At 35.1% G+C, this 9,458-nt stretch overlaps 1 protein-coding gene across 5 annotated transcripts in view; it reads left to right on the forward strand.

Annotated features, from left to right (window-relative positions):
* The window catches only part of ndst1b (N-deacetylase/N-sulfotransferase (heparan glucosaminyl) 1b), a 125,548-nt gene that overhangs the window by 112,288 nt on the left and 3,802 nt on the right, over window positions 1-9,458 (forward strand). For all 5 annotated transcript variants that reach the window (XM_016487114.1, XM_016487115.1, XM_016487116.1 and 2 more), the window contains 6 exons: window positions 317-413; window positions 2,072-2,195; window positions 5,819-5,993; window positions 7,361-7,531; window positions 7,624-7,733; window positions 8,221-8,323. In XM_016487114.1, the coding sequence (XP_016342600.1) occupies window positions 317-413; window positions 2,072-2,195; window positions 5,819-5,993; window positions 7,361-7,531; window positions 7,624-7,733; window positions 8,221-8,323 (780 nt within the window). The remainder of the gene's footprint in view (window positions 1-316; window positions 414-2,071; window positions 2,196-5,818; window positions 5,994-7,360; window positions 7,532-7,623; window positions 7,734-8,220; window positions 8,324-9,458) is intronic.

Genomic DNA, 9,458 nt, shown 5'->3' on the forward strand with positions numbered 1-9,458 from the left:
CGCTCAGTCTACATCCAAATTCCTATATTTTCTGAGCACATACTGAACTTTTGGACATCCTACTATTTTGCCGTACCCTACATTTGAATATGCATAAAAAAATGAACATCTCGCCCTGGGTAATTTTGTAAAACAGTAAGTTTCTCATATTCATGCTGGCTTGGTGAATGAGAACAATTTTTCCAGCTTCTTTATAATTTCCTGCTGGTTATTGAGGCACAACGATTGACTCGCTGCAGTGTTTTTTATGGTGAATGTGCTCATTTTAGTGATATATGGGTAGTGCTTCACTTTAGCTCATTTCTTGCCCTTACAGGACCCCTGTGAGGACAAAAGACATAAAGACATCTGGTCTAAAGAGAAGACCTGTGACCGTTTCCCCAAGCTGCTTATCATTGGACCTCAGAAGACCGGTGAGTGTTGTGTGCTCAGCACACATCCACACAACGTGTGCACTTGCGCCATCTAGCTGTGTTGGCAAGATATGCTCTCTTTTAAAACCAGTTATAGCAAATTTCCATCTAGATCCAGTGTTATAAGTGTGCCTTCCAGCATATATCAGCCAATGTAATACTGTAGATTACAATATTACAATTTACTTTAGGAATTCCTATTCTTTTTCTAACTTTTTATTAAAATTGTAGTTATTATAGATCCCCCTTTTTTGAGTGGCTATTGTTTTGCTTGCCAGAATGTTACCAATAGTGGATATGTGGCAATTTTAAGATGATCAGACTTTGGATATTATCTGTCTGTCTATATATGTATGTGTGTGTGTGTGTGTGTGTGTGTGTATATATATATATATATATATATATATATACATACATAAATACATACATGCAAATTATACATAAAGCTGTCAAATGATTAAAAAAAATCTAATTCATTTACTTGATGTGCCTATTAATTAGTCAAATTAATCACACGTCAATTTAGGCTGAGAAATTACCCCAAAAGATAATTGAAAGTCATTATTGTGTTAAATGAGGGGAAAACATGTTGAATAGACATTACAAAAAGTAGCTTTAGAAAGAAATATTTTGATTCAACATAGAATTTATTACATATAAACTGTGTATTGTTCAGGTGGCATGAATGCATTTACACTGCAGTTAAAATTGCATTAATAATGATCTGAGAAAAACGGGGTTTTAAATAAGAATTAGTTGGTTTTAAGAAAAAATAAACTGAAAACTGAATAGTCTGAAATTTAAAAAAAAATTTAAAAAAATTTAAATAAAAATGAAATATACTGTAAATATTAAATATGAGCCACCAGTTTGTTGTGGCAAGTCACTGTTTTAATGAGTGAGTCATTCATTCAAATGTTCAAATTGCTGATTCATTCATAAACAAAGCAAGGGACCAAATCATTGGCGCTCTCAATTCATTGGCTCATCTCAGTAAATTTTTATAATCAGCTACAACTTTGTTGGTGTATTTATAAAAGTAATTTTTAGATGCAGGTATGGTCATCCAGTGCTCTTGAATCTTGAAAGTGTGCACAACAGCATTGGTGGGGTTTTATTTCCTTTATTTCCTTGGCTCATAGATGTATGCAGGCTTTCTACTGCAACCCTGGCTGCTCCTCAGTAAATGTGAATTCAGTTTTACAGCGTTGACTAATTAAACTTCTAAAGATGTCTTCAGGGAGCAATAGCCCACTCTAAGAGTGGGTAGAAAAATGGCTGTGTTAATCTTCTCAATAAAAGTTAGATTAGGGGGTTGGGCCTTAGACCAACGTTTATATATTTATTTTTATTTTTTGTACTGTTATTACTTCACTTCCTAGACTTGTATATTAGCTAGCATCATCGTTTCAGTAAACTTTCACTGAAACTTTTTCTTTGGCTCAAATTAAATCAGGTTTTATACTACATACTGTACTTCTATAGCTCAATAGCAGAATTTTAGGAGTCACAATGGAGTCAAGAAGTCTGAGACTACTAATGAAATAGTTTTATTATTATTGTTATTATATTTAAGGGATTTTTCTCAATTAAGTTTGTTTTTAAATTGTTTTGTTAAAAATTCTATAATCGACATATGCTGTCTTGTGTCTGTTCAGGAACTACTGCTCTCTATCTGTTCCTGGGCATGCATCCCGATTTGACCAGTAACTACCCCAGTAAGGAGACCTTTGAAGAAATCCAGTTCTTCAACAGTCGAAACTACCACAAAGGCATTGACTGGTATGTGGTTATATTGTGAAAGAAAATGTCTCCTTCATATGTTACCAGCTTCATGGGTTGCAGTCTCTTTGAAATCATGCATAATTTAGAGACCCCATAAAATAAAAAATAAATAAATAAAAAATTGCTTTGTCGTTTAGTCCATATATGTTAGTTTTGAGGTCATCTATATGCTAGTGTACACCTAAAACATTTAGCAGATTGAAAATCCATTCATACCAAGGACAATAACTATAACGTTTTTAATAATTGTTGTAATTTTGTGAGTAGTGAAATCCACAACACAACTATATTGATAATGTGACAGAGAAACAATATCGCTGCAGTCAGAACATTTTCTTCCAGCTGATGAACTATATTTTTATCATCAGCATTTAAAGTGGCAGACATCAAAATTGTGGCAAGTTCATATAATGAACAGGAAGTTTTTATGCATTGATTTGGAAGCCAGTATAGTTATCGTTACAGTTATTGTTCTTGGTGTTAAAAGGCCGTAACCTAAAATGTATGATCTAAATTACTGATTTAAAATACTGAATCACCTTTCACTCATGGGATGCATCTAAAACTGCTCTCTAGAATGAGAATGTCCTTTCCCCCTAAAACAACCCATTTCTGATGCGCCATAACTTACTATTTCTATAGGGAGTACATCAACATGGGCAAGAAAACCGCATGATTTCATGGGTTCTTTACAGTCGATAGCTCTTGTGAAGTACTGTGAATGTGAAAATCTGGCATGCTTTGAAGTTACGAGCATTAAGAGACATGGAGACTAATGTTCCCATGAGAGGAAGGCATTATGGGTCATTTCAAAACAGCACTGCCTTCACCACCAGCTCTTTCTTTCCATCATTCAGTAGTCTGAAATGTAACTAATAGAAAGCAGGTGTCTGATGCACATCATCAACCGCCTCTCTCTTCCTGCCTTTCTTTTTCTCTTTAATCAGTTTGCGGAAAAAATGTCGGAGGTTGATGGTTCATGTGGCGGTTCGTTCTCAAAAACAAGTGCTGGATACAATGCTGATTATAAAGAGAGAGGTGCATTTCACCAAACAGAGATAAACAATGGTGCAACAATAGTTAAAAATGTTTTTTTTTTTTACAGGTGTTGACACATGTCCACCATCTGTTTTCTTTCAAGAGTGTGGACCAAATTTAATGGACATTACAAAAAGTAGCTTTAGAAAGAAATATTTTGATTCAACATAGAATTTATTACATATAAACTGTGTATTGTTCAGGTGGCATGAATGCATTTACACTGCAGTTAAAATTGCATTAATAATGATCTGAGAAAAACGGGGTTTTAAATAAGAATTAGTTGGTTTTAAGAAAAAATAAACTGAATAGTGAAATTTCTGAAATTTAAAAAAAAATTTAAAAAAATTTAAATAAAAATGAAATATACTGTAAATATGAAATTAAAGCCACCAGTTTGTTGTGGCAAGTCACTGTTTTAATGAGTGAGTCATTCATTCAAATGTTCAAATTGCTGATTCATTCATAAACAAAGCAAGGGACCAAATCATTGGCGCTCTCAATTCATTGGCTCATCTCAGTAAATTTTTATAATCAGCTACAACTTTGTTGGTGTATTTATAAAAGTAATTTTTAGATGTGTATTTTTTTTTTTCTAAGTGTATTACTCAATTATGGGGGTGGATTAGTGCTGTGATTGACTTGCAACAGGTATGGTTTTTTTTTTCATCCAGTGCTCTTGAATCTTGAAAGTGTGCACAACAGCATTGGTGGGGTTTTATTTCCTTACAGGCTCAGGCTCATAGATGTATGCAGGCTTTCTACTGCAACCCTGGCTGCTCCTCAGTAAATGTGAATTCAGTTTTACAGCGTTGACTAATTAAACTTCTAAAGATGTCTTCAGGGAGCAATAGCCCACTCTAAGAGTGGGTAGAAAAATGGCTGTGTTAATCTTCTCAATAAAAGTTAGATTAGGGGGTTGGGCCTTAGACCAACGTTTATATATTTATTTTTATTTTTTGTACTGTTATTACTTCACTTCCTAGACTTGTATATTAGCTAGCATCATCGTTTCAGTAAACTTTCACTGAAACTTTTTCTTTGGCTCAAATTAAATCAGGTTTTATACTACATACTGTACTTCTATAGCTCAATAGCAGAATTTTAGGAGTCACAATGGAGTCAAGAAGTCTGAGACTACTAATGAAATAGTTTTATTATTATTGTTATTATATTTAAGGGATTTTTCTCAATTAAGTTTGTTTTTAAATTGTTTTGTTAAAAATTCTATAATCGACATATGCTGTCTTGTGTCTGTTCAGGAACTACTGCTCTCTATCTGTTCCTGGGCATGCATCCCGATTTGACCAGTAACTACCCCAGTAAGGAGACCTTTGAAGAAATCCAGTTCTTCAACAGTCGAAACTACCACAAAGGCATTGACTGGTATGTGGTTATATTGTGAAAGAAAATGTCTCCTTCATATGTTACCAGCTTCATGGGTTGCAGTCTCTTTGAAATCATGCATAATTTAGAGACCCCATAAAATAAAAAATAAATAAATAAAAAATTGCTTTGTCGTTTAGTCCATATATGTTAGTTTTGAGGTCATCTATATGCTAGTGTACACCTAAAACATTTAGCAGATTGAAAATCCATTCATACCAAGGACAATAACTATAACGTTTTTAATAATTGTTGTAATTTTGTGAGTAGTGAAATCCACAACACAACTATATTGATAATGTGACAGAGAAACAATATCGCTGCAGTCAGAACATTTTCTTCCAGCTGATGAACTATATTTTTATCATCAGCATTTAAAGTGGCAGACATCAAAATTGTGGCAAGTTCATATAATGAACAGGAAGTTTTTATGCATTGATTTGGAAGCCAGTATAGTTATCGTTACAGTTATTGTTCTTGGTGTTAAAAGGCCGTAACCTAAAATGTATGATCTAAATTACTGATTTAAAATACTGAATCACCTTTCACTCATGGGATGCATCTAAAACTGCTCTCTAGAATGAGAATGTCCTTTCCCCCTAAAACAACCCATTTCTGATGCGCCATAACTTACTATTTCTATAGGGAGTACATCAACATGGGCAAGAAAACCGCATGATTTCATGGGTTCTTTACAGTCGATAGCTCTTGTGAAGTACTGTGAATGTGAAAATCTGGCATGCTTTGAAGTTACGAGCATTAAGAGACATGGAGACTAATGTTCCCATGAGAGGAAGGCATTATGGGTCATTTCAAAACAGCACTGCCTTCACCACCAGCTCTTTCTTTCCATCATTCAGTAGTCTGAAATGTAACTAATAGAAAGCAGGTGTCTGATGCACATCATCAACCGCCTCTCTCTTCCTGCCTTTCTTTTTCTCTTTAATCAGTTTGCGGAAAAAATGTCGGAGGTTGATGGTTCATGTGGCGGTTCGTTCTCAAAAACAAGTGCTGGATACAATGCTGATTATAAAGAGAGAGGTGCATTTCACCAAACAGAGATAAACAATGGTGCAACAATAGTTAAAAATGTTTTTTTTTTTTACAGGTGTTGACACATGTCCACCATCTGTTTTCTTTCAAGAGTGTGGACCAAATTTAATGAAATGCTAATTGTTTGGCTTTTTTAATGCTAGGTACATGGAGTATTTCCCTCTACCCTCCAACACTAGCTCAGATTTCTACTTTGAGAAAAGTGCCAACTACTTCGACTCAGAGGTCGCGGCCCGGCGAGCAGCTGCTCTTCTGCCCAAAGCCAAAATCATCACCATTCTTATCAACCCGGCTGACAGAGCCTATTCCTGGTATCAGGTCAGTATCTAACTGCTCATGTGTCATCCAATCACATCCAGGGTCAGTCAAGGCCATGATGCCTGCTCTGGACAGAAGATTAGATCTGCAAATGGGAAAAATATGTTATTCGGAAGGAATTGTAAACATCATTGTTCTGCTGGGTCCGATAGGGCCCATGTTTTATACTTTTGCATGTGGCTTTTTAATTTTTCCCAAAAGCCTGTTTATGTTAGTCAAGGTAAGTAGTTTTTGCAGCAACAAGATGCTATTTTATTTCAAAAGAGCATGGAAAGTTATGTTTTCCATTATATAACATTTCAACTTCAACAGTGCTCTGAAAATGTACGGCCTATGAAAAATGATGTCTATGATAATGTGGACATTTCGATACTGTAACTCTATTTGGATGGTATAAAAATGATGTACACCCATACATTTAGCAGCTTATACAAATTATAAAGAAATTATGCTCATTCCTTCATGCAGGATTTCATTACTTCTGTGAATTTGGAGTGATTTGTAGCATGTATGGCCCACTTCAGGTCCCTCATAGAATTTCAGTTAAATTGAGATCTTGATTTTGACTTCTAAAACTTAAATTCTTTTTTCTGAAACATTCCTTTGTGGGTCTGCTTGCATGTGTTGATTCATTGTCATTGACAGTTTTTTTTTACAGATGGCTTCATGTTCATCTCAAGCATTATTTGATATAATTTGGAATTCATAGTTGCAGTTATGGTGGCAATATACTGCCTTTTATCTATTAACATCTGTAAAAATTTATTATCTGTATGTTCTAATACAGAAAAACAAAATACAGGGCATCTGCGTGTCCTTAAAAAGGCTTAAAATGTCATAATTTAAGGCCATGTCTTAAATATCTTTTTTACGAACATATATTATGTACCATATTAATCATGTGACTATTATGCTTCAAAAGTTTGTGATTTAAATATGAGCACTGCATGTTTAAAATCAAAAACACAGCACCTATTGTGCATTCTGTGGACTCACAATTTCAAGCTATATGATCTAACTATTAATGAATAATGAAAATGTACTTTTAATGGTTTTTATATTGTAGAGGTTGAGTCCTGGTGTATTTCAGGTTTTTTTTATATTTAAGAATCCCACATATAATTGAAAAATGCATAAAAATGCATTAAATCTTTTTTTCTGGTTATTATTGGTATGTTGGTTACACAATTATCTGTATGTGGCATTTAATTGAATATAAACTCTTCTTATCTCTGCTTACCCCATCACAGGAAAACTTTACCAGAGTACTCTACCCTGAAACAAAATGCACTTCATTGGGTTTACTTACTTTTTCACAGCACTGTATTTTATCATGAAATTGTAAATATTAATTGCCTGTTTTCCAGCACCAAAGGGCTCATGATGATCCTGTGGCTCAGAAATATACATTCCATGATGTCATCACTGCTGGGCGGGATGCGCCCATCAAACTGAGGGTCCTGCAGAGCCGTTGTCTAGTGCCCGGACTTTACGCCACACACCTACAGCGCTGGCTCACACACTGTCACCCCAGTCAGGTATATTGAGCTGAGTTCATGCGTGCCCATAGATGCACTGTGCAATTGAGGATGTTTCTATGATTTATATTAACCGGTTTGTTTCTTTTCAGATCCTGGTCCTGGATGGACAGATGCTGAGGACAGAACCAGCTTCAGTGATGGACAAAATCCAGAAGTTTCTAGGCCTGACAAACACGCTCAACTACCACAAGATTCTTGCGTAAGAAGCTTGTCCCCAAAAGTTTCTCTTTTATGATTGACAATTAGAAGTCATTAATATGCAATACATTATTGAGCACCTGGAGTGTTTGGTTTAGAGCTGCTTTGAAGTGTTTCACAGTAGTCTCCTCGTCCTGATGGACCCCCTTAGTCTGACAGGTACACAAGAGTGCTTGTTAATTCTCTGCCTTCTCTACCACCTCGTGTAAACTCTTTTTACTTTAGTCAACCCCTTCCACTTGTCTCTCTTTCTCTCTCTATCGGTCTCATTCTCTGTCTCGTGCTATACCATTTAAGCTCATAAGCAGTAACATCTGCCAGCCACATCTCCCACTGGACAATGAAGATGGTTTGTCCTGTGGCAGCCTCTCAGGAGGCCTTGCTGTGCACCATCTGTTTGTTATGTTCCCTTTTGATTAGGCTGATGTTGAAACATTGCCCTGTTTTTGCTGCCTGTCCTTCATTTTGTCCCTTCCTTCCTGCTGCAGGTTCGATCCGAAGAAGGGTTTCTGGTGCCAGCTGCTAGATGGAGGGAAGACCAAATGCCTGGGGAAGAGTAAAGGGAGGAGATATCCTGATATGGACGTTGATGTGAGATTATGATTCTGGTTCATATTCCTGTTTCAGTTAAAACATTCCTGACTTTTGGGGGTTGTTTGGCATTACAACTGGTGTTGGTAGACAAAGGGGAAAAGGAAGCTTGTTCAGACATTTTTGGTATATTTGACTCGAATCCCTTCAGTTTTCATAATCTCAGTAGCAAAAACTGCATGAAATCTGGTTAAACCCAGATTTTTAGCAATACACTGCCATTCAAAATGTTGGTCATATTTTTTTGTTTTTGAAAAAGGTTTCTAATGCTCATCATCACTGTATTTATTTATCAAAATACAATGAAAGCAATAATTTTGTGGGATTTTCATGTGATGGCAAACAGATTTTTTAGCAGCCATTACTTCAGTCTTCAGTGTCACATGATCTTTCAGAAATCATACTGTGCTGATTTGGTGCTCAGGAAACATTTCTTATTATTAAGACATCACTAACAGGTAAAGTAAATATAATGAAGTATAGTCTGATATTTTGCAAAATGCTCTTCAATAGACTTAATTTCTCTTGCAAATACGAGCTGTAGACACTGATGACTTGCCTGAGAACATAAATGAAATGCTATGTGACATTTTGTTTACAAGCTGTTTTAATCAGTCATTACTCCAGTCTTCAGTGACTGTGCTGATTTGGTGCTCAGGAAACATTTCTTATTATCAGTGTGGAAAACAGTTCCACGTGTATTTGATGAACACATTTATTTGAAATAGAATTATGTAAGAGTGTAAATGTCTTTACTGTGTCTTTGGTCAATTTAATGTGCCCTTGCTGAATTAAACAATTATTTCTATCATAGAAATGAGTCATATTGACTCCAAACTTTTAAACGCTATTCTAAATGGTCAAATGAGATTTTAATATAAAACAGAAAAAAACAATAACCCATAAAATCATTTAGCCTAACATCTACAATTTAATCATGTCTAGACAGTATTTCCTGTTGAATATTTAATTTTACTCCGAGATAGGTGCGTGTGTGTCCAAAGAAGTTTGTGTTTACATAAGTTTATATAATATGTGCGTATATTTATATATTTAAGAAGTATTTGCATGCGTGTGTGTGTGTGTGTGTGTATATATATATATATATATATATATATATATATATATATATATT

This window comes from Sinocyclocheilus anshuiensis, unplaced genomic scaffold (genome assembly GCF_001515605.1).
Source record: "Sinocyclocheilus anshuiensis isolate Anshui unplaced genomic scaffold, SAMN03320099.WGS_v1.1 scaffold966, whole genome shotgun sequence".
NCBI lineage: Eukaryota > Metazoa > Chordata > Actinopteri > Cypriniformes > Cyprinidae > Sinocyclocheilus > Sinocyclocheilus anshuiensis.